Here is a 27,793-nt window from a genome sequence, read left to right on the forward strand (position 1 = left end):
CCAGGCTGCATATAGGCACATCCAGCTTGGCCTTGAGTGCCTCCACAGATGGGGCATCCACAGCCTCCCGAAATGAAGCAATATTTTCATTGTTTTCCGCATAAAAATGAACTATTTCTAGCAGTCACTTCAAGGGCATTCACTTCATTTAGCATCCAAGACATAATAAAGTCCGGTGAGGAGTAATTATCCCTTATGAGAAGAATAAGTGCAGCTTTTCTCCTGTAGAACATTCCATTTAATTCTGGAGCCTGGTTGTGCCTTAAGGAACCCCAGCACGAGGTTCCTGCAGAAGAAAAGCTCCCTAAAACACCATTACCATGTTGCTGTGCAGAGGGAATGTCCTGCTGCTTCTCACAGCTTGCCCACCACAGGTAAGTGCATTCAGCCCTGGGTTGCAGAGTCCCATTAAATGGGGATATTTGGCTAAATACAGCTGGGTGCCCAGGTTTGGTTGTCAGAATGAAATGGAATCCCCATTGGTTTCCATCTCCCAAAGTTTCCTGGTCAGTCCTGTGCTTGCAGTGGAAGTGGTGTGTGAGTATCTGGATATCCTGTGGTCCTTGGGACTAACTGCATATACCCTTAATAGCAATTAGGGTGGATTGAGGACCTGTATTTCTGGCAGTGATTGATTATCATGGAGTCATAAAGGTTGGAAGAGACCATTAAAATCAACCGTGAACTAAATACTCTGAGGACAGCAGCTAAGCTGGTCTTCATAGGTACAAATAGCTATGTAGGAGCACTGTTCCTATCTGCCAATCTTCAGAGGCAAACAATCCAAATTGTCTTTATTATTTCAGGTGACCGTTTGTATGTCTGCTCCTTGAAATCCTACTGATTTGTGAATGCTGAAACATGGAGTCCAGAAAACAGTGGTGTATCTGTATATTTAATAGGCTTTCCAGGATGACCCCTTCACTACACATCTGTTTCTTTTCCACATGCGAGCTGTTCCTCAGGTATTGTAGTATTTTTCTCACTTGGATTCTTTTGTGTTGCTTCCACGTATCCTTCTGTTACATACTGCACGTTGGACTTCTGATTGACAACTGAAAGATAAATACATATTTGTTACTGATTATATGATGGGGGAAGCACCTACACGAAATATGTATTAATAATAGTGTTATGGAATGATGAAACACCCAGGGTATTCAGGACTATTTAACAATAGTTGAATTCACCATAAGAACCACTGATGATGTTTTGAATAGCTTTCCATCAAATTAAATTCAGATAAAACCATTGGGATAATCAAGTCAAAACTATTCAACAAGAAACCCAGTAATCTTAATTGTGTGCAGCTCTGTGTCACCCTTGCTGAAGCTGCAACCTCAGAATGGGCAAGGCTTAATTTTGCATCATTCCAGGTTACATTGTGCAGAGTGGAAGTGTCTCTGTGCAGTAAGGTGGACATCAGTCTGCTTCTGCAGTGGTCAGTAGCAGCACTTCTATCTGGCAGAGATCAACTTATGTTGGTTGGAACTTTTTACCTTGTCCATTCTTCTCATGGCGTGGGCTTTCTTCGTTAGATTTGGATTTATAACTCTCCAGAGTCTGGTCTGAAGTATCATTTTCTGTGCAAAAATCAAATATAATTGAGATTATAAATTATTATGCTTAAGAAAACAATATAGTTGACTCTGAAATAGTTATTCAAACATTGCCATCACTCACCTCTCTTCCAAACTCCATGAGCTTTTATCAGCTTCCTTGTGAAAAGCACTACGATGATGAGCAGCATGACAATGAGAACTGCCACCAAGAGTGGCAGCAGGAAATCTTTCTGCTTCTTACTCATGCCTTCAGATTTCACATCTTGTTCTGTAAGAAGCAGATGTATGTTTGTGTTGTTAAAGAACTTCCAGTGAGTTTCTAGTAATTAAAACAAGAATGATGTATCCTAGACCAAGCTATATCAGCAGGGTGGGAGAGCAAAATACACCTTGCTCCATGCTTGCTGCATGTTTGGAAGCTGTCCCTGAAGAGTATTTAGGAGTTCTTACCAAAGGTGATGATGGAAGTCACAGTTATGTTTTCACTTGGGAAGAAGACTTCTGTCCTGAAAAGTTGCTCTGTGACAGTGCCATTGAGTGCTCCATCTGTGCCATTGAGTGCTCTGGCTGTGCCACTGAGTGCTGTTTCAGTGCCTGCAGAGATGAAAAGAATGGTATTTTCAAGAAGGGCTGAGGGATGCTTGAAAATTCCATGTTTTTGCAACAGGTTTGAAGTCCAGAGCACCTGGTAATGTAGCAGAAAGAGACTTCTGGAGCTCGTAACTCAAAAACTCTGTGCTCACTTCCTTAACACAGTATTTCTTTTTAATAGAAATACTACATAAGCTTTATGAACAGAAAATCCTCAGAATATCTTACTCAATAATTCTCATTTACAGACAAATTAAAAGGAGGGTGAGCTTCGACTTTATTATTTTTTTTAACTTTTCCTCTCCCTTACTTTGCTTTGCCTGCTTGCAAATACAAGAATAGCAGCTATTTTTTCCTTAGAGCAGGTATTTTCTTGTATCTCTATCTAAGATGAACTTTTGCTGTCTTTATACCTTTCAGAAGTGTAATCACCCGGCGTGAGAGAATGGCTGTCCTGGGGACATCACCATAGCAAGTAACGTACCATTAGGGATGTGGTGAGCAGAGGTACCAGACAGCTCTCCTGCTGCAGCTGATGTTGCTTCGGGCCCTGCAGAAACAAGAGAGGTGGGTTCTGACTTCCTTACACATGTAGGCAATATCTTTTGGTATAATTAACTTTGATTTGTAAAACTGAAATGGTAGCACATGCTGTATCTGCCAGAACTTTGCATTAATTTCCTTCCCTACCAGCTACATAAACACACTGTGCTGAAAGATTCATGCTCCCTCTTACTGTATATAGAATTGTTTATCAACAGGATGTAGCCATACTGTGAAGTTTGTAACCACTGATATAACACTTTTAAACAAATACAAAGAGTTCTTTTTAAAACAGTCGACTTCTCACTACTTGCACTTTAACACTAAGCAGATGTGGGTGCTGCTTCGGTGGGTTCGGGTCAAGCAATTTGTGTGGTGCAGCTCTTCATTTTCCTGTAGGAAACAGTTCTCCTGTAGAACAGCTTCAATTTTCAGCTGTCTATATGCACCGATAATCTTTGTTGCACAGTGCCACCTAGTGCAACCATGCAGAAAAATCCCAGCCTCAGCTCACACTGCGCCTTTCTGACACTCCAGGAGAGCAGCCAGTCTGGCTGCTGCCAACGTGAAAGTAATTGTGATGCATCTGATGGGAGAGAGCTTGCCTGCTTTTGTGGCTGTGAAATGGAGGGCTTCCCTCACAAGGCAGAAATGTTGCTTTTCTAAGTCATAAGTTTGTGTGTAAGATGGCTTATAGTGCTGTTCTCTGTAGTGTTTCTGCCTTGGTTTGATAAATGCATGTAACTAGGTCTAAACTTGCAAGTAAGTGTGACAGCTGGTAGGAGGTTTTACTGGTCTGTCATCAATGCTGTGCTGCTAAATAATGCTAAACGGATTCTCTGGTACTGCAGAAGGGATAGTTGGTCTTTCAGATCCTGAAGGAAAACCCCTCAAACACATGATAAAAATCAGAAGTCACACTTTGCCACTGAACCCAGTCCATGGAAATGAAACCTGCTGTGGTATTCTTTGTGTTCTGGGCTGCTTGAGTCCCCTATCTTGAACTATGGTTAGAATTATAGCCCTCTCTTTCTACCTTTGGTTCCCCTGCCTTCTGAATATATTTAACACCATGAGTAAAAAAAATGAAAGTAAAACTCATACCATTCCGTTGTGGGTAGCTTGGAGAGAAGTCTGTATTGCTGTTCAGATCTGACTCCGCTGTGGTCACTGGGGAATAAAACAAAGTTCTGAATGCAGTGCAAAATATTCCTCAGTGCTGACAGACAGCAGCTGTTATTTTGCAGCCCAGCCTCTACATAGAGACACTGTGCAGTATTTCATTGTGATAGGTCTTATGGTCTGATCTGTGTATTAGTTACAAATAGGCCAAGCGGTTGGTGCCTACCTGTAGGCTGTGTATACTCAGAGATATACGTATCCACCTCTAGTGTAGTTGACACAGGAGTTGTATTTGTCACTGAAAAGCAACAGTGGATGTTTAGGTATGTAGGAAAAGAAAAAGAGACCCACATAAAAGCTTAATTTGGAGTTCTTCTTATGCCCCAGTTGGCCCTCTCTTATAAAAATGAATTCCACACATGAGGAGGTAGGCCATGTGTTTTAGTTTTGCATGACTTTCTCTACCTGAGTGCTAAAATGCAATAACTATTGTTCAAAGAGTGCTGGAGCACCTGTCCTGGCAACGTCCTCGAACTGGAAAGGCGCTGTGAGCTTCCCTTCTCCCAGTGCTTTGTGGTGAATGAGGCAGCTGGCTGTTGAGTTGGGCCCATATGCCAGAACTGTGAGAGTGCTGGTTGTGGTCCATTTCTTCCCGTCAGCTTCTAACTTGTGCTTGGTGTCACCTAAACAACCATGGGAAGAAAACATTGAAGTGCTTTCTAGTCAAGAGCAATTTAATGAAAAACTTTCCAGGCACTATCTGCGTTACTTCACTGTGTTAAAACCGTGCATGATCACTATGTACAAGTGTAAATGGATTGCATGGGAACCCAAAGACAGCAAGGTCATGTCTTCCTCCTTGCTAAGTGCAGGCCTCACTGCCCCTCCTTCACCCAACCCAAAGCCTCTGCTCATTCTGTGACCCACATAGGGAAATTCCCCTGCTGCAGGGCTCACACAGCCTGTAGGACTGCAGTGGGATGTCCCAACACCCAGTGGCACTTCTAGCCTTTAATGAGCACAATAAATCACCTATGTGTAGCTATGGCCCTGATGGGTAAGGACCTGCTGGTTTGCAGCATAGCTGAGGTCTAATAAAGACCCTCCCTCTACTGAGAGAGGTGAAACACAAAGATAAATCACCACGGCACAATGAATTAAAGAGAGCTCTGTGACATGTCTAACATGTCTCAGTCCTTCAGATGTGTTGACTTCTACTCATTCATATCGTATGGAACGATAGAGATGTATTTCATGTGACACAAAGAATTGCTCTGGTGGACTTCTTTTTCAGATGTTTACCTTAAATGCCCACAGTGGCACAATAATATTGACTGCTTCTATGGTAGAAGTTCTTTGGAAAAAAAGCCAATGCTTTCTCTTTATCTATTACCATGGTAACTTCTTTATTTCTTAAATGAAATAAATTCCTTCATTCCAAATTAGCCTTTATGGATAATTTGTTGTATCACATTGACTGGTATTTCTCAGCCCTCTTTTCTGTCCCCTATGGGGTCACATGAGAACTAAGGATTTCAGAGTGTTTTTGGTTAGAAAGAAAATCATCTTTAATTGTCAGCAACAGCTCAGTAATTACAGCTGGTTTGCCCCTGCTGTGCCCTGGTGGAACTGAGGCACTGCCAGTAATTAAAATTTATTAGCTATGTTCTGATTAGTATAAATATTTGCAATGTGTGATTCAAGCTAAGCATGGGGTGAAGGCGGGTGTGGGGAGAAGAGAGCTTTGCTCAAAGGTAGTCACCTACAAAAAGGGAAAAGCACATGCAGAAAGCCTGAGAGACACTGAATTAGGACGGTTTCCATTCAAACATGAATTTGCATCTGCCACAAACAAGCTGGATGGTGAATCGGCACTTCTTCATGCAAATATCCCTTCATCTGAAACCACCTCTGAGTTAAACCAATCAAACACACACGGTATAACCCCTTAGATGCTTAATTTCCCAGCTGCTTGCAGGACATGAGGCTGAAGGTGAGGTAGTTCTCGCTGGTATGATAGGCCCTAGTGTCTTACTGGTGTTTGTGCTACAAGTCTCAGGATGCAAGTAGGACATGAAGGTAAGTGCAGGTTTTTATTGAACTAAATGGAAAGATGCTTAGTTGGCCATGTATGTTGTGGAGGTTATCTGTTGTCTGTGTGGTGTGTTGGGCTGTTTGAAGCAGTAGATTTCAACAGCTTTTCTTTCTTTTTTTTCCCCTCTCTCTCTAGTGCTGATTTCTAGCTTTATTCAGGCCAGCAGGCCCCTGTTGCAGGGGAATGTTAGCTGTGTGTTTCTCGAGCTCTGTTTTTGCTTTTGCTAGTGATTTACCTGCCTCTGAACAGATTAATGGGAGAAGGGCAGCTGATGTGGGTGTGAGCTGCTCAGCACAGCTGAGGAAAGCCTTTACCAGTCACAAAATGGAAGCAGTTATAATGGTTTTATTAACTGACTTGGTGCTTGGGCTTTGCAAACTGCGCCTTCAGAGTTTTGGTTTCATTTCATGTCAGTGGAATTTCACTCCAGATTCTCAGTGGATTTTGGTGCCAAGTTGCTGTCATTCTTGCACTGAACATAAGCACATCAGGTGAACCTTCTCCCATGCACAGACCCCAGTATTTGGTGCTGACTTTCCTCCTAACCTACACCACCAAGGCCTGAGTTGTACAAAATGAAAAGGATGAGCGGGAGTCTCATCTGCTGGTGTTTTTACCCCTTCAATACTTTTAAATGTGAATACTTGGATAAGTAAGACTAATAAATAAGGCTGATAAATAGGAATGGTTATATTGCCCTTAGCACTTACCAGGAAGCTGTATTCCATTATTCAACAGCCAGGTAATCTGGGGTTGTGGTTTACCTCCTTGGGTACAGCAAGACAGTGTAATGCTTCCTTCTGTGTCTCGGGATACTTGCAGTACAGGCTTAGAAGGAACAGCTGCAAGAAGAAGGTTTAGAATCAGTTGCAGTAAGTACTTTAGTTTGGTTTTATGAACAGCTGCATATGCAGTGTTGTCTGGGAGGGCTGAGCTGAGACTGGGATTGTGTTGTGCTCATTGTAGCTGTAAAAGGCAGTCTTGGAGTTGAGGAGCTGGCTTTGTTATTCTGTTCCTGTAGATTAGAGCAGGGAAAAAGACTTACCGAGCACCTCAACAGTTGTCATCTTGCTTTTAAATGGTGTGCTGTAGTAGAAGCATTTATATATGCCTTCATCATCCACCGTTACATTAGAGAGTCTGATAGACAGTTCATCCTCTGAATAATGGATAAGTTTGTACCTCTGATCTTTTAAGGCTGTAAGGAAAATAAAACTCGTCATGTTATGCGTGTTGGCACATACAAGGATAATCAAAGCAGTAATGAGTGAGATTGAATTTGTCTACTGTGATTTCTGTTTGTTTGTTCATCAGCATTTGGCATAACTGAGCAGTTCTGGAGTGAAGCATTTCTAGCTGGTGCTGCACAAGCAGAGACAGCAGGAAAGTGATGAAGGTGAAGGGTACATGCTCTGCCAATAGGGAAAACAGCATATATATGTATTTTTCACTTATAAAACCTGTTGTGGTGTTCATTTTGGCAAGTAAAAGGTGAACTGCTCTCCTTCCTTTAGAGCTGCCTCCTGGCCACTGCACAGCCAGGGGGTCTTACTCCTGTGTTGTCAGGGCTTCTGGTAATTGGGGTTCTTGAAATCTTTAGACAGATAAATATAAGCAAACAGTGGGGTGTGAGCACACAATATATAGTCAGAACAGCAATATGACTCACGACCAAAGAACATAGAGTGAAGATACATGAACTTTCTCTTCCTCATTCCCTATTTCTCAAGCCTTACTCCGGTGTTGAAAAAATCACTTCCCCTCTTTGGTTGTATATTGTGGCGTGTAAATGAACATCACAGTCAGCTTACACTTCTTCATTAACAGTTTATTAATTGGCTGTTTCTCTTGTCCTATCCTTACCTAATTAGTTAGATGAAACTGTCTCTGATATGACTGTGCTGTGCTGCACAGTCCCATTTTTCTGTCTAGTTTTTCTAGTCTTTGCTTTGTTCCTTCTGTGGGAGTCTTGGGGATAAGCCAGCAAGTCACATGGAGTACTGAAACTGGGGATGGGAATCAGTCATTAGAGATAAAAAGATAAAACTATCTTTCTGTTTAATGTTTCAGATGAGGTCTTCTGGAAATATAGAGCTGGGTGAGTGTCACAGCTGTGCTGTATTTCATGGTAGCGGGGAAATACAAAGTATAAGAGTTGTAGACAATGAGAGCAGAAGAAACTGCTTCACAAAGTGGGTTTTGAGGAACCAGTGGGACAAAAGTTCACAGTGGTGAATCTGAATAATAACTGAAAATGTCCGTGTGTAACTTGGTTCCTCTCTAAAGGAGGACGGTTTTCTTTGGTACTACAAGAGGACTTAGCAAATTCTTTGCAAACTCCTATCTTTGTGGCTGTTGCATCATGCATCTTGCTGAGAGATAATCAAGGATATTGACGCTATGGGCTGCATCATCAGGTTTAAGACAGATACTGTTTTGTCTGCTTGAGCTACGTTCTGATGCTGTAGATGCTCATAGATGTGTTCCTTCCCTGACCTTGTTAAATCGCTGTGTCAGCTCAATGAAACATCAAGCAGAGAGAGGTGAGATATAAGGAATGGAAGGGAAGGCAGTAATAGTATCTCTGGCTCTGTCAACATGTATTAGAAACCATTGCTTATTTTCTAAACATTTCCCCTTGATGCACTGAATGTAACACTGCTGATGAGAAGAAGAGCACCCAGAGCTTTCAGGCAGGTCTGCTCCTGCTTTTCTGAGGCAGTAGTGGGCTTTGTGCTAATCTGTTGGTGCTGGTGGTGAGCACAGTTCATCGCTAAAAGCTCTGCTGCCAGACCACTCTTGTGGGGGTTTCCATTTCATCGGCTTCTGCCAGAAAGGGACTGGATGTCAAACCACCCCCAGCAGTGGCTGGGTGAGTCACAGTGGTTCTTTGTGGGGGCTGGAAAGCCCACTGTTGGCTGACCCCTCTGCTCTGCATGGAAACTTCTGCACTGAGGTTTCACACTTACCCAAGTGATTGTCAAGGAAAATGGTAAACCCACGGGGGTTTAGCCACTGCCTGGTGGCTCTGCCGTCACCTCTGAGGGTACAGCTGAGGTTCAGGTCCTCTCCTTCCTGTAGAGTTATGGTTTCACTGTCAGCTCCTGGAAAATACAGAGAGGGGGAAAAAAACGATACAGAGTGATGTGTTGATGTTTTACATCAGCTTTCCTTTTCTCAAGGTGAGGAAACTTGTCTGTACGATTGTACTGATAGAATTAATTCACCACAATCACTAGGTAGGACCTGTACCAGCTGTTTGTTCCCTCCATCTGCCAGCACAGCCAGATGTAGGCACTACATGCTATTCCACATGAGTCAATGAAGAACTGACAGCACACCCCTTAATGCACGTTTCTCCCCATATAAATCAATTTCGTATTCCTTATTCTTTTCTGGAGCTGATGAGCCCAATTTGCAAGTGTGTGCAACTGAGTGGGAGCTATGAATGATTGACAGCTCTGAGAAGGAGGCTTTTTTTAATACAGGAAAGGTAATTCTGCAGCTGCTTTAAATGGGCTTTGAAGGCAGGATGAACAAACCTGTTCTGGCACGGGTTACTGAAATGAAATTGCATTCACTCCTCCCAGTTCAAGTCAGAGAGGAGCTCTGGAATGTGTTTTTCTCAGGTTATTCAGAGATACATAAAACACTTAGAAAATATTTGATGACCTGGAATGAATTGCTTTCTCTGGAGACAGCATGCCCTGGAGAAATGACTGAGATCAGTGCTCTGGTCAGAGTTAAGTAAATAGGCAGCGAGATGGTTTTATTTTTCATTCCTGTTTTGATGTTATTTTTCAGGTAGCTGCTGCGAGTTCCCACTGCACACATGAGCACAGTGGTCTGGGGAAATGGATCCTCTTAGGCTTCAGGAAAGCTTTTCATTTTCTTGGAAACAATTTAAAATGTAACAGCTACATTTTAGGGCATTCTTATTGGACTCGATCTTTGCTGAAAGCAGTTTCTCAGGTTGTTTCTCAGGGTGCGTGTAACCTGTGGGAGTTTGCAAAAGGGAGATGGACTTGCAGGGGTCCTGTTTGTGACAGCCTGCGTCACCAGTAGCATGTTGGTAAAGGAGCAGAGAGGGCCTCGTGTGTGGTTTCCCACAGTGCTTTTCTATATTTTGCACAGCGGCTGCGTGGTGGTTCTTTCCTGTTGCTAGCAGCAATGTGGGGTCTTTCAAGTTGCACCTTCTGAGGTTAGAGAACGAGAAAAAATGGGGGATGTTGCATGCATGTAATTTCCAGCTGAGACTATGGCTTCATGCAGACCATGACTCACATGTCGAATTTCTCCCCTTATGGGGCAGCTTTTGCATGGCTATGGTCTTCAAGCCATAATGATCTCTGCAGTGCAATCACTGAGAGGCAGGGGATGCTCCTGTGCCAGATCCAAAAGCCAGGTTTTTATGCTACGTGGATCCCAGGTGCTTTGTGTACCTGGAAAAATGTCTGCCACCAGGTGTGGCAATCCATCCTTCCACCTTAGCAAGACAGGGCAGCAGTTTCTTGCTAGAAATGCAACAGAGCACAATGGTACGTGCCTCTGCTATTATTTTAGCCACCGGAAAACACATACGCTGTTGCAGTGATGAACACCAGCTCTGTCATTTCAGAGTTATCTTTAACACTGTAGCCTGTAGAGACATCCTGTTTAACCAGTTATTTTTGACCTGTGGCTGCCCATGTACGAATGGGAGACTGAGCTGCTTCTTGAGGTGCTGTGAGCAGGGCTCAGTGGCTGCAAACCTGCCACACAGCAGGCTCTGATAGTACTGGGGAAGAGGGGCTGTGCACCCAGAAAGAGGGAGCTGCTGATTTATAGCAAACTCAAAGGGCACTGCAAGAATTGTTTCAGCTGGAGTGTGACTGACAGATTCTTAAGGCCCAAGTTCTGTTAAACACAACCCATGATAATAAAATATCCTGAGTGTGCTGTGCATGAAAAATGCCTTGTTGCTGTTTAGACAGACTGGATGTGGCCTCTGTAATAATATGCCTTTATCTGTGAGATTATTACCATCGTATCAGCAATAGCACTGCTCCAGTTTCTACTTTAGCATTTAAGAAGGGAGAGGCTATTAGGCCAGCACAAGAGTTGTCATTCTGAGAATCCTGAGCTGTAGAAAGCTGTTCTGCCTCTTTCCTCACTGAAATCTTTCTGTATTTGATATGGTCAAATGTGAACCTCGCATGCTCTCCTGGGTATGGAAGAGATGAGCAGGGTAGGGATGTGTCCTCTAGTCGGAGTGAGGAGGCTGAGCATTTAAAGTGCTTTTTCAGAGTGCTTTCTAAATTACTCTGAGTTATTATATTAGCCTCTTTTTACAAAAATATGTGAGCAAGCACATATACAAATATCCAAGCTATGGAAAGTGAGCTGTAGTCTGCTGTTCATGTTTATGGGAGACTCAGTTCCCCATCTTAAGCGTGCTGGGAGGTGAGTTGGTCTCACTGATCCTGGGTTTAGGAGTCAACTGGAACTCAGCACCCTGTCTGCTCCACAGCTCTGGAATCTGGGTGACAACACAATGCTGTCAGTATGAAAACAACAGCAGCAAAGCCATGCTGTGTAATGCTCTATGTATAGCTCTGGAGATGGAGTTCTCCAGGCTAGGTTTCTTAAAAAGAAATAAAGGTAGAAGTGCGTTGCTTACCTTGCAGCAGGAGCAGAGCTGTGACATGCAGCACCGTGGTGAAAGTCATGTTGTGGTGGTGGTGTGGGCTATCTGCAGACTTCCTCTCCTTGTCAGGTCCCTTTTCAGCACAGTGGGAGCAGATTTACCATGACTTCATCTCTGTCGGGATCTCTGCCCCCTATCCTTTTTTCTGCAGTTCCATTTTCTTGTTTCCTAGGTGCTGATGACTGCTGAGAAACCAGTGACCTCATGGGTCCCTAAGTGAAACTGGTGGGTGACAGGAGTGGGGGCACCTCACCCTGCACCCCTCCAGCTCCATCTCATACAGCACCCATGCAGGGGAGGGGGGAGGAGCTGTAGTTTGGGGTGAAGATTGAAAGAAACGCTGGCCTGGGTTAAGCTGCTGCAATGATCCCATAGGGACACTGTGCAGGGTTTAACTTCACTGGATGGGCAGGCCCCCAGCAAGGCAGTGTCTTTGCTGGGTGCTGCTGTAGTGCAGTCATTGCAAGGTGGCTTGAAAACTCAGTTTAAATCTCTGGAAAAATAGTCTTGATCTGCTTGCAGGAATGCTGGCAAACAAGCAAGGTAATCTGCTGCATCGTGTGTGGCTCCATCAGGAGCAAAGAGCATCAGTGAGGTGCCAGCAGGACACCTGAGCACATGCATTGGAGCAGGGCTGGATGCATCAAGGGCATTTTGACTTATTAGAACCGGTTTCCATTAAGTTTTCAGGTGCGTGGAAGTGTTGCTCTGTTAGCATACACTTGACAAATCTGTGCCCTCAACCTTGATATGATCTGTTTCATGAGAAAACAGAGCTGTGTGCCATAAAACTCAATGCAATTAGTTGATTTGAGTCGCTAACACTGCTGGATTAAGAGATCTGGATTAAGGGACAAAAAGCGTATTATAAAGGTAGCCATTGCTTTTGTTTAAAAGCTGTGTTTCCAGTGCCGTGCATCCAAATGAAGAAACTTTGAGGGGAAGAAGCCATGGAGCAGTAGAGATGACACTGAGTCATCTGCCTCCTACCCGCAGGGAAACACAGACCCTGTGCAGCAAGAAAAGACTTGAGAGGGTTTTGTGCCATCTGCTGTCAGATAAACAAACTTCATCTGCAGTGAAGGGAGGAAAAGAGCTCAGGTTCCCCTTTCTCCTCCGTGTTTCAACATTTAAATAGGAAGGGCAAGGTGTGGGAGCACGACATCTTTATTAAATCATCTATGAGCCGCTTTTGTCCGACTTCAGAGAAATCCATTTAATGTAATAAGCAAATTAAAACGCACTGGTTGTTTTAACAGTTGTTAGCACTTGAGATTAAAAACAACCAACCGACCCTCCCCCCAACATAAAAAAATACAGATGTCACAGGTAATTACAGCTATTTTTGGCAATACAATTATTGGTTTTTCTTTTTTTTAAACAGCAAACATTTTTTTCTCAAATAAATACGATCTGCTCACACTAGAAAACATAATAAACAGAATGATACAACAGGTTTAAAATGGAAAAGAAAACGTATCCACTGATAACATCAAGTTTTAAGAACAGTCCACAGCAAATACATCTTAATGGGAAGGAACAGAAAGGAGATGGGCTGTGTGCTCTGTTATGTCGGGTGGGTGGTTCACCAGCATTCCCCATGCAATGTGTGTCTGGGGATGTGGTGAGAACTGAGTGGCAGTTTGGAGCGTACACAGCTGATTGCAGGACCTGTTGTGTTCCTTTTTTCATTCATTCACCATTTGAAGTGTGTTTGCTACCACCATCTGTATTTGAAGTTTAAATAATGTCCCCTATGTTTAAGTGCTGGGCACTAGCAGCTCTTCTCTCCTTTCTGTTTTGCTGAATTACCACCCGTGTTGCCTTTGGGAAGAATAATTCCCACAGAAATCTCTAAAGAACCAATGATCTGGTGGATGTTAATTATCACTTGCCTAATAAGGCTGATACCAGGAGCCACCAATAGAGGGGAGGAGGCTCCTGCCATCAGCTGGTCTTTCTGAAACTGAGCGAGCAGAAAGGGAAGGTCTGAAGGTATTACCTGCATCCTCAGTTTGCATGAGCTGTTGATGGGAGTACACGGCATCAATGCAGTGCACTCCCAGCCTCCTCAGCACAGGGAGATAATCCAGTCCAGGGATACAGGCCCTGTGCAAAGCTTTGGTCAAATCCTAGCTTGGTGAAACATAACTAGTGCCTCCTAGTGCCATCCTATCAGTAACTGCTGTGCTAGAGCTTGATGCTGCACTTTGATTCTTGTATCAACACTGGAAGAACAATATCCCTAGCAGGTTGCCAGTTTCATGCCTTAATTGGGAAGAGTGGGAGAAATCTAGCAACTGCTGCGTGCCTTCTTTATCCTAATTAAACTCCTGGGATCTGATGCAGCTCCCAGTGATGGCAAGAAGGATTGCACCTTGTGGTAGATCGAGCCTTACGTTCTTCTGTGATAGAACGCTGAAGCGACATTAAATATACATTAATGAGCAGCAATGGAGTGAAAGTGAAGCAGCAACTGTTCTGTACTCTTAACATCTTAGTTAAAAATGGAAAAGGAACATCTTTTTGTTTCCTTGTTCTCCCAATAAGCCTCATCAACGTGACATTATTTAACACAAAACCCCTACAAGAAATCAAAATGCTGGAAGAAAATAAGATTTTCTTCCTGACATTCTTGACACCTGAAAAATCGAATGCAAGATAAGACTACAATTGTCAAAATACTTTCCCAAGCATCCAAAAATATAGTTTTTTTTTTAAGAAGAGAGTATTTTAACATATTCTTCTTTTTCGAACAGCACACTTGTGTTTTGCATTACTTACTATATGCAAAGATCAGCTAGTACAATATTCTAATTGTGCATTCAGGTTTTGTTCCCTCTCTATTTAATGCTTCTGTCTGAATAAACTCTGTAACACTGCTTAACTGCAGCAGGACTTAAGCAGCCTCCACTGCTTTGCATCACGCTTTGCTGACCCACAGCATGAAACCAAACGCCAGCGGGAGAATCACACGCACATCAGTAACCAAATTAGTTGTCGTGTGATTGTCGCCTCTTCAGTTTTAAATAAACTCTTTGCAAGTTTGCAGTGAGTAAGCCTGGAGGAAAACAAGCCAGAAATGCTCTTCAAAACGTCTGTACGCAGCCAAGAAGAGTTTAAATTATAGGCAAAAACTAAAGTGACAGCAGTTCAACTGCAGAGAAGCAGTTTCTTTCTGTCATCTCCTAAGTTATTTCCCTGACTTTTCAGTATACATCCCTGGTATCGTAATGCACTTATGGATGGGCCAACGGTGTATTACAGTCATCAATGTATAAATAATAGACAACCAATATGCATTGTGACAATGTACGTATTGCACAGGATAAGCTCTCTACTGAGGCTACATCTGTACAGCATCTGCTGTAATTGCCCTGGCAAGCTCAGGGTCAGCTCGTTAAAGCAGAGACAAAGCTGAATTCAGCCCCTTAAGATCTGCTACATCACAGCTGCTGAGCATTTTACCTGCTTTAGAAACAAGGTGTTGTTGCAGGTTACCACTTCTTATTTGTTCTGATGCTGGAAGTGCAGCTACATCTTATCCAGTGCAAGGAAGACCAGTCCTGCCCCAGAGAAACTTGCCCCAAATCAAGCTCTGATCTTGCCATGAACAATAAGCCTTTGTTAACGTTGGCCTCTATAAACTTCTGTGCAAATGCTTTAAATAAGGATATTAGTGCTTTCTAAAGAGGGAAACCTGGGTAGAAGAGGGGTACTCTAGGATGCCAGAGTCTGTTTTCTGGTACATCCTGATTATATTTTATGGGTATACTCTGAATGATGGTTCTAATGTAGCCAGCCCTGGGGGCACAGGTGAAAGCAGTGAGAATAGGTGAAGCCTTGTTCTGCATCTCTGTAAGCCTCATTTAAGGGCTGGCTGCCCTAAGGGAAGTGTCTCTACCTGGGGATTCCCTCTTTGGGGGAATGGTTTGGCAAGCTGTGATCCTTAGGACAAGTAAATGAATCTTTCTTTCTTTGTCTGGGTTGTAGCTATCGTCTTTTTGGGTAATTTAGACCTGGTGCTGCTTTCTCTGCATCAAGGAAGGAGTATGTTGCCCAGGTCTTCTTTTGTCCCATGTAAGCATGCTTTTATGTACCTTCTCAAAGTAAGCTACACAAACATATGCAGGAGCTTTCTGGAGACTTAGCAGATTAGCTTCAGAGCAGGTTTCTTTAAATCAATTAGCACTGTAAACTCTCATCTATGGGGTATTGTAGCATTCTCTTCTGAATTAGCTGGTGTTGACACCTTGCAGGACTAGGCTGCTGCACTATGAGGACTGCAGCTCTGCTACAGCACTTCCTGGGATTTCAAAAGCTGTAGGTCCAGATGGAAGCCCTTCCCTTCTCCCAAAAGCTGACCCTTCCATTACTGAATTTCAGTGCCCTGATTTTTCAGCTCTGCTGTATCTTTAATGACAGATGGTACTCAGAAGGAGAGCATGCAGTAAAGGTTGTATTTCAGTGTTGTTTTGACTTTGTTACTCTGCAGAAATCTGCTTAGTGCAGAACCTCACCAGGCCTGACAGAAAGCCGCTGCTGTGTAATGACCGGCACAAAAAGCTCAGTAAAGGCAGAACCCCTTCTTCAGGGTTATCTGAGGAGGCTATAAATGACACAAAGACACAAATGCTTTATGCTAGGTCTGTGCACAAGGGTAGATTTCAATCCTCAAAGAGGGGAACAAAACCACTTATGTATCTTCCATATTTGGTTGGAAAAGAGTTATTTCACCTCCACTTAAAAGAAACGGCGCCTGGTCTTTGTTCACTATAATGCCCTTTTCTGATGTGCAGTCTTCATCGGTAAGTACTGTGGAACTCAGCATCTTCTCCTAATGCAGATCAGCATCGTACAGCCTTTGCACCAGCAGTGTGCCCAGCACAGCACCCAGCAGAGGGCTGGACTGCAGAAGAGGAGCATCTGGTGCTGCTTGTGAGGCAGTGCTGACCTCTTGTTCCCTGCTGGTGGTGGAGTGCCCTCTGAAAGCTGCCAAGAACCTGGGGGCTGTGAGCGAGGAGTGAGCATGTGATCCTGAGCAAGCCTGCTACTGCTCTGCAAAAAATAGCAATGAAAAAGCCCCTCCTGAATGCTGGCCTTTCACATGGTGCTAGCTGTTACTGGCGTGGAGTGGGAGGCAGTGGAAGTTATTGGTGTGATCAGAGCTCCGTTCACGGTGGGGAAATCTACCTGAGCTACTGACTAAACAGCCTCCCTGCAGTGTGAGATTTTCAACCTATATTTTAATATTCCCCCCCCCAGTCACTCCCTTTTGTGTTTGCTTAGTTGTACGTGAGAATTTTGGCATGAATCTGGCCGTGTAAGATATGCTAGAACAGCTTTTTGTGTAATCCACGTAACATTATGACTATTTTTCCACTGTCAATAAACACAAGAAAGAAGAGACATTCTCCAACGCTTGGAAAGGCCGTGGGTTTTCCTTGCTCGTGTAGCTTTGCCTATTCTTGTAGTAAGGTTTCTCTCCAGTTAAAGCCTCCAGTCGGTCCATGTGTGAGAGGGAGGATGGGGGGATCTGTAAGCTGCCAGACACCTGTATCTCCGAGTTCTTCGCACGAACAAAAGCCCAAGTATGGAATCTGCATGAAGAGAGAAGGAAACGAAAGCAGTGAGCAGGGACTGAGTAGGTACCAGCTGTAGGTGAGCATCTGATCCCCCTGCTCTGTTACACAAGTGTCACATCGGATAAAGCCTCTTTAACCAATCTGCTTTACCCTCCTGACTTCTGAAGCGGATGAAACTCAGCAATGATCAGATGAGAGGAACAAAGCGTCCTCTGTCTGGCTAAGCAGGTTGCAAATCTCTCTTTCTAAAGTCAGCAAGCTTTACCCCTTGCTGCTAATTACCTTTCGGACCATCTGTACAAAGTCCTTGGAGTTCTGTGGCGAGAGCCCTTGGAGCTGGCAGGTACAAGCCTCCAGGGAGGACGCGTGTGCCACTATCAGGATGTTGTTTCCTGAAACAGTGAGAAATGAAGGCTGAGGTGTGAGACAGAGCCAGCTCTGGGGACAGTGCCCCAGGTGGGGCGGACCATTTGAAATGGGCAGAATGGGTTCTGTTCATTATATGACAGTGCATTAAATTAGTGTAGGCAGGGAAATGCATGGCTTATCAACATAGAGCACTGAGCAATTTTTGGGATCAATCAGCTCAGTGCTATTTCATTTTGAAATGTCTGGTGAGATTCCAGCTGTCTCACACATACTTTTATTTAAAACTTAATTCTGATTAAAGCACTTGGATGGATTTCCACCAATTACTTCAGGCTCCCATTCCCAAGACCTGTGACAACCAGTATCACACAGTGCTGCCAAGGCTTGTGGGCAAACACAAGAATAAAAGGTTGAGAGTGGAGCACTTACCTTTGCCTTTACATTCACTGATGATTTCTTTCGTTACTTGGTAACTTCTACTTATGTATGTATCATAAGATTCAGAAACCACTAACTTGCTGACAGGAATATGAGGTCTGCGAGCAAAACAAGTATGGTAAATTAGAAGAAGTGTTAGAAGTGCTGCTTATGATTCATCTGAAAGTATATGTTCTTTTAACTCTTCTAATCCCCTGGGCCCCCAGAGCTCAGTGTAAGGATTGCTATGATGGATTTTCATGCTGTTATGCAAGGAAGAGAGCTAACTGTTCCTTCCATCCAGTGACCTGCTCTGCCTGCAGGAATTACTGCAGCAATGGGAGGTGGACCAGGGGACATCTCCCAGTCCCACACAAGAGCAGGCTCTTCTCTTGTGCTGAGAGTGTTTGTCATTGCCTTTCTGGAAGGCAGGTGTGTTCTGAAGCTGAGATTCCTGTGGTCCAGCTGTTCTGCTATGTAGAAGCCATGTGGTAACCCTCCCAGGGATAAATACAGTGTAAGGTCCTCTATTTAGATAGCCTGGGGTGTTGGAATTCTAGCTGCAGAGCAAAAGGACACAACTCTAGTGATGGTATAATTAGGAATGGAAAAATATCAGGGTGTTTCTGTTTTATTTTTGTGCTTCTTGTTGTTGCTTTTTGCACTTTCAGCTGCTTATTTCACTTGAACATCCTTACACAGTTGGGTGCTCTGGGACTCCGGGAAACACCGGTGGTTCTGGTGATATCATAACCACAAACACCCAGAGACAACGTGCTCGTCACCAAGCCCATTTAGGTGGAACTCCTGTGCGTGTATGCTCTGTGAAGATTTTGTTTCGATTTGAGGTTGCTCAGCCTGTGATCAGGCTCATGCTAAAATAGCAAGGTCTTACATGTGTGAAGCCCCAGCAATGCAGGTAGCGAGGTGCAGTGGAGAGCTGGAGCCCTGTGGCCTCTGGGGAGTTTCCTTTGTGGGAGCTCTGTGAGTCTGGCTTGTATAAAGGAATCCTAAATTTGAGAGTAGGAAGCCCAAACAGATGATCTTGTCTATTCTTTGCTGTATTACAGGCTTTCTTTTTTAGCCTTTTTCTGTGCAGTTTACAGTAAAAAGCATTTGTGTGTTGTGCTGGAGGGCATTGTGGTGGAGGAGCTGTGTGGGCAGGAGCTGGGGATGTGACACCAGGACTGAGCAGCACAAATGCTGAGGAAAGATCAGTGAAAAGGTGGGGCTGCCTGGCTCTACCTGAGCCCTTGCTCCTACATTGTAGGAAATGGATCAAAACAAACAGACTTTGAAGGTTTTCTGGTCACTACCAGCCACTGCTTAAGTTTAGAAATGCAGCAGTGGCCCTCTTTGAAAACAAACCCAAAAAGCAATCCATGCTCCCCACCCCTTCTTTCTGCTACCTGTAGGTTGTATCAACGCTTAGAGTAGCTGCAGCTAAATCCACAGGGGGTATCCAAGCAGGCAGGGTGCTCCCCGAGACCCACTTGGTCCATTCAAACAAGCCCGGCTCTATCCGAATTTTCAGGTTGTTCTCTTGTTGCATACCTGGAAAAGGCAGAAAAGAATGCTTGGTGTCATTGAAAGGGGCTGTGGAGGAGGGCAGCAAGACTTTGTGGCTCTAATACTTGGGTCTGATTCTAAAATAGAGGGCTTTCTTTTCACACTAAGTAGTCAGTTGATTAATAGTGATTCTGAAAAGAGGAAGCAGTTGATCTGTGTACTTGGCACATGATGTGCAAAGGCATGTAAACTGCTGGCCAGCAATTACATGCAATATTCTGAACTTAGGCGTGACTGCATTTTGGAGCTGTTTTTCAACTGTTTCCAATACCAGGAGATCTCACGCCTCATCTCTGTTTCCCTTCCTAGTTTCTGCAATGCATTACTCTTTGCAGCCTTTCCTGCTCAATAAGTTCTTACCTTTCAGGATATTGTGTGCTGTCTGTACGCACCGAAGGGACGGGGAGCTGTAGATGTAGTCTACAATGGTGTTAGTTTCTAGCAAGGCTTCTCCTGCAAGCAAATTTTAAAGCCCGTGAATAAAAACTGAGCAATGGCACGGTAGCAGCAACAGCAGCATGCAGGTATCTGCCACCCAGCTAAGAGCTGCAGGAGCTTCCCAGCTGCACTGCTTGTCTCAGGAAATGAATGTACCCATCATATTTGGTTATTACTGCATGCACAGCTGTGGAACTAGGACATTTTTCTATGTTTATTGTGCCATGTGCTTCTACCAGTATGCAAAAAAAGCACAGCAGCTTTTGCTCTATTTCTTTTTCTCTCGCACTTAGCCAAAAAGTGAATAGTGCACTGAGGAGAAACTGTAGAGAGCTTGAATTTCATTTAATTTCATTTATAAGTCATAAATCAGAATGATTCAACTTAATTCAAACCCAACTTAATTCAATTGGCTCGATTCTTTGCTAGTATAAATTACCATTTCATTACACAGGTGGAAGATCACTGAAAATGAGATAAGAATCAGCTCCACTCTTAGGGTTATTAATATTCTCATGAAGCCTAAGGGAGCCAAATGAGAACAGGACTCTGAGCATCACACAGACCTGTGCTACGAGAGTCGTGTTTTTGTTCCATTTGAAGAGGCAGGGCACAAAGGTGGGAGTAAGAAGGGGTTATTAACCTCGACTTCATGTGTTTAATGATGGCTGTAACCATGTCAAAGCAATCTCTAAATCTCTTGGGAGACGTGGGCTAATTTAGAAAGGGCTGCCTGTGTAGCAGCCTTCTGCCATAGGGCTGCTGCTCATTTGCTCAGTTGTGGGAGGAATTAGGACTAAAGCAAGCACCAAGGTCAGATGGGTGCTGCAGCAGCACAGGCAGCTGGATGGTGCCTGGTCACGTACATACTTGTGTGCCGGGACCATTTAATGATGGCAGCCAAGTGCACTGCAATTGCTCCCAGATTTGCCTTCTGTTATGTGCATATTGCAAACCCTGATGCCATGTGGCCTGGAGAGCGCGCATCCCGCTGCCGTGCGGTGATTTATTTTTGTTTAGGAAGCAAGTATAATTTTAGCTGCCCTACTTTAAATGTGACCAACGTGAAGTGCTCTGAAGGATCTGAATTTGAGATAAGGCAATGGCTGCGATGTTATACGACAGCCTGGGGTTTGTGCTTCGCCTTTCTTTCAGCTGCAGCACCTGAATGAGGCAAGAAGGGGCTTGAAGAAGGCTTAAAGCCTGTTAGTTTGGGGCCCTAGATTCATTTCTTTTCTGCTTTATGCTTTCTCTTTCTGTGTCTGGGTGCGTGGGAGGGAGACAGCAAAGCTTCCTAGGCAAACTCATGCCTGCCAGGGGCAACTCACCAACAAGCCTCGCCTGCATACAGCCAAGCACAGTGATGGGCGCATCTTTCTCATAATCCCTGAACCCGCCGCTCCTTTGAGGTAAGCTGTGAGGCATATTCAGGTTACTGCGCACGTACCTTCCTGCAAGGGAGAGGTTAGGAGCAGTTGCTGGTGTTATTAGGTCTGAGAACAAAATATACCAAGTTTGAACAGGTGTTTGCATTGGATATTGACTGTCAGCATCACTTCCAAATGAGAATGCTCTTTGGGTGATGCTACTTGAATAGAATTTGCTCTTGCAGTATTTACTCCTTGGTTTTGTTGCTGCCTCTGGTGCAGCCATTTTATCACAGTGTCAAAGCACCTCTTTGGAAACCAGGGTTTCCATCTACTCTCCTTCCTTCACCTAAACCCAGAGCCTGAGGGACCCAAAGGAGCCCACTCACCTTTGGCATCAAAACATTGTGACAACCAGTACTTTCCAAAAACGACATCCATTCTCTCCCCATGCCTGCAGACAAAGAGGCAGCGCTTCTGAGGCCCCGGCTGGCTGCTTATTCTCAGCGGCTGGAAGAAAAAATGACAGCACGTTTGGCCTTTGTGAAAGTGCATGTGTTGTTCTGAGATCTGATTTACGAGCGGCACCCAGGGCAGGTCAGCTCTTGCTTTAGCCTCATGCAGGTACAGGAAACTCTCTGAAGTTGGTTACGCTGGTGTAAAACTGCCAAATTGAGTGGAGGATGGAGCCCTGACGCATGCTGCAAAGAGCAGGGCTGGGCAACAGCAATGTCTTTTCTGCATGTGGTTTGTTGCGCCCTTCTAAAGCTTGTAGAGAATTGCAAGTAGAAACTTCCAGCTACCAGGGGACCAGATTTGTTGTTGAAAGTGTGTGTTGATCTCTGTGTGCACACAGGTCCCTACCTGCACGTTTTGGCAGATAATAGTGAGTGGCCCCGTGTCCCCAGGCCCTTGGTCTTCCTGCTGTCTTCTTTCCAGAGCTCCATCAGTGAAGGCTTGAAGGGAGGGGGAAGATGTGGTGTTCAGGATTGAGTAGGACCTGCCAGAAACAGAAAGGTGTTGGCTTTGGGAGCGCTTCAGGCACCGTGCCCTTGGGCTGCAGTCTGCAGGAACAGATAATTACTGTTGTTCACATTATTACGTTATTACTTGTATTTTAGTTCTGCCTAGAGAGCACCTTGCTAGGTAATATACACACATGAAGAGATGGACCTTGTCTTAATGGGCTTCCTATTTCCTTAGGAACAGTTTCACTGAGCAGCAGTGTGCGGCTGTCAGACCTCTAATGTTCTCATGGAAAATGCCAGGGCATTTCTCACAGTCACAGGGCCAGCACCAACCCCATCTGGGGACCTGCTGCATGTTACTCACCATGGCTTTGTGGGCCACTTTGGAAACTAATTGCTACAGAGAATTTTCTCTCCCCTTTGCGGTGTGAGCTGCTGTTATATTTGTGTAGTGTTTGGGATTTGGGCTGGTCACTGGCTGTGCTACAAATGAGAAATACACATCTTAATGTGTAGCAGATTGCTCTTGTGGACCATTCCCAATATTAAATAGAACTGGAATGTCCCTTTTGGTACTAGCAAGAAGAAGGCTGTGGGTGGGGAAAGCCAGTGCACAGAATTGCTGGTTGCAGCTGACCTGCATCAATCCTTTTGGCTGGGAGGAGCAAGGAGAGCATCAGTGCTTTGCTGCTTAGGAGATACAGTGCAAAGCTGGAGCACAGCCTTCCCTGTCATCCCGGGCACTTCTCAGAGCTCCCATACACAAAACAGTTGTGTTGCCTTGTAGGGATGTGGCATGTTCAGTCTGGGTGGTTGTGTCTACATTCTTCAGTGCTGTCTATTCCATTTCCCATCTACAGTGGGAATTTATTCTCAGCAGTGCTTCTTCCTGTGAATTGCGGCCAGAGGGACATAATAGATCCCATTCACCCTCAAGATGCTTATCTACTGACGCTCCCTCTGAGTGGAGCTCTCATGCTCAGACATTCAAAGCCTGTGACCGAGACCCAGGGGAGCAAATTCTGACAGGCAATTATAGAACTTGCAGTGACCCTCTGCTCACTTGCTTACATTGAATGGGCTGCACTTGCTTAGTCACTAAAAAAAGGTTGTCATTTAATGGATGTGGTCATTTGCTTTGACAGAAATAGTTGCCTTCGCTTGCACTTTTCAGTGCCTTAAAAACATTAGAATTTGCTTCCTGACAAGCACCTAGATAGGATAAAATCTCAGGGGAGCTTTTCATTGCTGTTAAAATAACACCCGTGCCTCTACCAGTGGAACCAAAGTAGGTCATCTGCATTTTTGTGAAGAACCAATCTGCAAATTCAATCTGTCTTGTGCCAGTTTGAAGATGTAAAAAGTGCCACGCTGTTGGTCCTGATATTGGCCCCTTATCTGGTGGGACTGGGCTGCAATAATAAGTCGAGGTACCAGGCAGACCTTGAAAACCAGTTAAATGTAGGGAGGAAATCTTGGTGGATAGACTGTGAGAAATCTGACCAGGTGCTGGGGTGAGAAATCCTGTCTAACCCTCCTGTGCAGAGTACATCCATATGATATATTGCAGGGAGATGCTCAGACTGTGCTTCCAGCTGGCAGGATAAGGGCAGCTCTGATCCAGCAGCTCTGCAGTGCATCAGTGTGTGCCAAGCCTTGAGCAGGGAGCACGGGCAGGCATTTATCCCTGTGCTCAGCGGTCAGCCTGTAGCACAGGCACAATCAGCTGCACATAGATACAGCCTCACTAGCTCAGAAACATGAACATCTCAGGGTGAGGAGGAGCTGAAGGTCTTAGCTAGGCCCATTACTGTTGTTGTACAAAGTGGACCTTGATTCTGAGCTCTTGGTCTTTAGTTCACTGTTGCAGTTCTCAGCCCCTTGCTGCTGTGCCCACATTGCAGTCTTTCAGGGGCACCAGCCAGGAGAATACTGAGTTTGTTTCACTGTTCCTCTTCCCGAGGAACTGCTGCACCATTTCTGAGACTTATTTTCTCCCTAAGCCCTTGCAGAAAGGCCATGGATGCCGTGATCTCTATAAATAGATACGTGGATTCACTGCAAATGGTAATGAGGCAAAGGCATCCTATCTCACTGTGCCTGGAGGAGAGCCACCCCCCTGCCTCCAGCCGTGTCTCCTTGCTGCTGCTGGAAAACAGAAACCACTGACACTATTTCAGCTTAGTCATCTTCTAAGCATAGGTCATTGTTTGGATGCTTTTCCCAAAGGCTTGTGGTTCCTCCACTTGGCACACGGAGAATGAAGCAAACAATAGCATCTACTGTCTTCTTGATGCTATGGGGGAGATGCTTTGCCTTCCTCACTCTCGGTGACGCTGCTGTATTCTGGTGTCAATATTCTCCAGACCAGGAAACCTTTGCAGAGTGGAGGTGATAGAGGGAAGGTCTCTGTCATGACACGATGCCATTAGTCCTCAGTGTAGGAAAGGACTCCTCTGCCTTGTCACTCACTGCTATCTGGATGAGAGGGATCTCCAGGGAAAGTAACCAGATATTGTCACAGAATGGGAAGAAAACAGTGGGGAAAAAAACTACTGAGGAACAAATAGCTTGAAAAATTAGGGCTCTTTTTTCTCCCCATTCTACTTGTGCCAAGCCTGATTTCTCAGGCTTATTAAAGGGGCAAGGAATAGCTTTGGCCTCTCTCAGCCAGCCAAAATAGCCTGCTATGTAATATCTATAGTGCTTCTATCCATTTGGGGGTGGAGGAGGTGACTATTTCTGGCTTTGTTGGTAATGGAAAAACAGTGCAGGGAATCATCACAAGTTTTAGCTTTTGGATGGTGCTGGGTGCACTGATGCAAAGATGGTACTTTTCTGTTGCATGCCATTAAATGTATATGCAATGTATATTCATTCCAAGCAGCTTCAGCTCACCAGTAGGTTGTGCTGCTACCAGGAGATTTCTACCTTGGTACCATACAAGGGGTAAAAGAAAAACATTTTGTTTCTAACATAGCCATGGCCGGGTTCCCTCCCAGGCTCAGTCAGAACAGATCTCCTGACACTGCTACGAATGCAGGCAGTTTCAGCCCAAAGGGGAGTGTCGAACTCATTTCAGAAAGGTTATTTTTCACTTGCAGGATGCAGAACTAGCATCAAAGCAGTCATGGAGTGTCCTTGACTTCTGGATCATAAGATTTAGAGCAAACAGGAACAAACATCAGGCTTCCCAAATGAGCATCTTTGGCTCATGCATTTTGCTTCTTGAAGCTTGTCTCTTACAACTCTGGAAAAAATAAATAATTAGCTGTTCTTTTTGCATAATCACATAGCTAGTGCTGGGCCTGAAACTACTGCTAGATAACATGAAATCCTCCTTAACACCATCACTCTTTCTGCAGGAATGGCAAGAAGGGGTTATGGAGGTTTAGGGTGTGGGTGCTCTGCAGCCCAGAGTGAGTTATATTTAAGTGATGGTCTCAATAATGCATGATTTTCACTTGAAGAATGCAGTCTTGTTTCTAAGAGGGAAAATTCAATGGCTGTTTTTTCTTTCTTCCTCTGCAGGGATGCAGCAGGACGTGGCTGTGTATGCAGAGGCAGCATAAAGCATTGCTCACCACCAGCAGCCCCACTCCCAATGCTGGGCACTGGTCCCACCTCCTGCACATTACAGCTCTGCAGTCCTGGTGAGTAGTGCCATGCTTTCTTTCATGTCTATGAAATGAAGTTATTTGTGCTCCATTCTCCTCTTACCAAGAGGATGCAATGGTGAATATCTTGGCCTGGATGGCAGTTGGGCTTCCGTTGTGTTTGCCTTGCTATATTGTTTTGACCGAATGACGTTCTGTAACCTAATATTCCCTGTGGGAAGCTGTTGTGTAAAATGAGACTGTTTCCGGGTATATAATAATGTTTTTGATAAATGCTTCATATTGCATGCTCCAGTTCATGATTTATAGTCTTTAGCAGTAATCAGGGAAGGGGCATTTCCTTTCTTTGCTTGCCTGGAGACAAAGCAGTGCTTTGCAAATGTTTGGCTTTCCTTTTAGCTGCAATAGTAATTGTTCCCCATGCTAGTCTCTAGGCCTCAAAATCCTTGCAGGTACTGTAAGAAAAAAAGCAGAGTGCAGAGCAGTGTTTGTGGATGTGAGATGATTTTGGATGGGAAATTTAGTGGGAAGAAAAGACAATTTTTTGCTGGATTGCAAATGGGAGGGTCTGGATTAAGTCTTGTCTTCAATCAGACTCACTGATTGACTTTGCTCATGTGCCTTGATTGTAATTTTGCTCAGCCCTGGTTACTGGAGGGTTTTTATTTCTGTGTAACGGAAGATGAGTTGAAGTTTGGTGGCAATAGATGTGGGATGGATAGGACTGTTCAGTTTGGCTCACATGTGAGTTGAAGCCCTTTATGACTGGTGGCCATTTTTCACATGGCAGGCAGAAAAAGAAATAGTTGTGACAGGAGAGATGAATGAGTGATTCTTGCTGTGCTTATCCCTGCCTGAAGGTCTTCTGGGTTGGGCAGGACTCAGGGTGAAGCTAGAAAGAAATCCTGCTGATCTGGAATCCTTTTCCCCATGGAATCATACACAACAAATCTCACTTCCCAAATTAATGCACAGATTCAAAGCTTTGTGACCCAAGTCCCACCACAGAGATGCCTACGCTGTGGTGGCTCTGCAATGGCCATCTGCTCCAGCTCTGTCAACCAGCAGCAGCCATCCTATGAGTAACAGTTGCTGTAACATCCTAGCTAAATAAATCACATCACTCTCTAATCCCATGCATGGGGCTAGCACCTGCTCTTCCTTTGCTTACCAGATGGGGCTCGGTATGCCAGAATGTTTCCCCCAAAGCCACTTTCTCAGCAGCCCTGGGAATCTCTTCGCTTACCCAGGTGAAATCACAGCTGCTGAGCTCCCTTTTTTGCAGTGACAAGGATTGGACTGAGCAGCTTTACGTACCCATGGAACACCCAGGTCCCACATTCATCCGCCTTCGTGATGTAATTTTCAGGCAGTAGCCCAGAACAGCCGGTTGCAAGGGAAATGCCATAGATCCAGCCCTCACTTGTACTGGTTTGTTCCACTGGGGACATGAAAATGAAGTCTCCAGGGACCAGTTCAAGTTCATCATCATTCTGGGGAGTGTAAGGATAGATCACTTGTAGAGTCTGAGGAAGAAACAGAAGCACAAATGAATGAAGGGGTTGTTAATGGAAGGAAACCTATACAAAACCATGACACCAGTAGTTCACAGCAGTTTGGTGCTCAGGATCAGCTTAAATGGCGTCAGCCCATTTGCTCATTAACCCTCCTAGATATCTGTGATATCTTCAAAGGGAGTTGGGAGCTAGTCACTGTCACCTGATAGCACAAGGTTGGGCTCTCACACATGGCTGCCTTCAGTTAGATAGGCACAGATGTGAGCTGGTTTTCAGCAGCAGCTCCCTTTGTGGTTGGTGATAACATTGACTGCTTGCAGCTTCTAAAGGACAAGTTGGCTCTTCAG

The 27,793-nt window shown here is 44.6% G+C and overlaps 2 protein-coding genes and 1 long non-coding RNA gene across 3 annotated transcripts in view; 1 reads left to right on the forward strand and 2 right to left on the reverse strand.

Annotated features, from left to right (window-relative positions):
- Positions 1-64: 64 nt before the first annotated feature.
- On the forward strand, positions 65-27,251 carry LOC116654366. The gene is made up of 4 exons (XR_004309562.1): positions 65-374; positions 807-965; positions 2,574-2,720; positions 25,844-27,251. It is a non-coding gene; the product is annotated as an uncharacterized LOC116654366 (long non-coding RNA).
- Positions 768-11,955, reverse strand: CRTAM (cytotoxic and regulatory T cell molecule). The gene is made up of 12 exons (XM_015884244.2): positions 11,573-11,955; positions 8,883-9,017; positions 6,959-7,111; positions 6,624-6,755; positions 4,331-4,501; positions 4,045-4,116; positions 3,801-3,866; positions 2,638-2,703; positions 2,013-2,156; positions 1,684-1,830; positions 1,500-1,583; positions 768-1,055 (listed from the first exon to the last, which is right to left on the reverse strand). Exons 1-12 carry the CDS (start codon positions 11,619-11,621, stop codon positions 925-927), a joined length of 1,350 nt encoding a protein of 449 aa, XP_015739730.1. The 5' UTR covers positions 11,622-11,955; the 3' UTR covers positions 768-924.
- The window catches only part of UBASH3B (ubiquitin associated and SH3 domain containing B), a 47,328-nt gene continuing 32,283 nt past the window's right edge, over positions 12,749-27,793 (reverse strand). Inside the window, exons 6-14 of the mRNA XM_015884154.2 lie at positions 27,247-27,455; positions 22,209-22,344; positions 21,734-21,854; positions 21,306-21,428; positions 19,900-19,992; positions 19,380-19,524; positions 17,983-18,089; positions 17,467-17,576; positions 12,749-17,199 (exon numbers count right to left, since the gene is read on the reverse strand). Coding sequence (XP_015739640.1) covers positions 17,062-17,199; positions 17,467-17,576; positions 17,983-18,089; positions 19,380-19,524; positions 19,900-19,992; positions 21,306-21,428; positions 21,734-21,854; positions 22,209-22,344; positions 27,247-27,455 — 1,182 coding nt within the window. The 3' untranslated portion in view covers positions 12,749-17,061. The remainder of the gene's footprint in view (positions 17,200-17,466; positions 17,577-17,982; positions 18,090-19,379; positions 19,525-19,899; positions 19,993-21,305; positions 21,429-21,733; positions 21,855-22,208; positions 22,345-27,246; positions 27,456-27,793) is intronic.

This window comes from Coturnix japonica, chromosome 24, assembly GCF_001577835.2.
Source record: "Coturnix japonica isolate 7356 chromosome 24, Coturnix japonica 2.1, whole genome shotgun sequence".
NCBI lineage: Eukaryota > Metazoa > Chordata > Aves > Galliformes > Phasianidae > Coturnix > Coturnix japonica.

Bases quoted from the DNA above. Each gene is read 5' to 3' on its own strand.
- CRTAM (XM_015884244.2), bottom strand. From the start codon at position 11,621: ATGACTTTCACCACGGTGCTGCATGTCACAGCTCTGCTCCTGCTGCAA. The intron at 6,756-6,958 runs GTAAGTCTTTTT...TTCTTCTTGCAG, and splicing joins GACAACTGTTGAGGTGCTCG to CTGTTCCTTCTAAGCCTGTA. The intron at 4,117-4,330 runs GTGCTCCAGCAC...GTTGCTTTTCAG, and splicing joins CGAGGACGTTGCCAGGACAG to TGACAAATACAACTCCTGTG.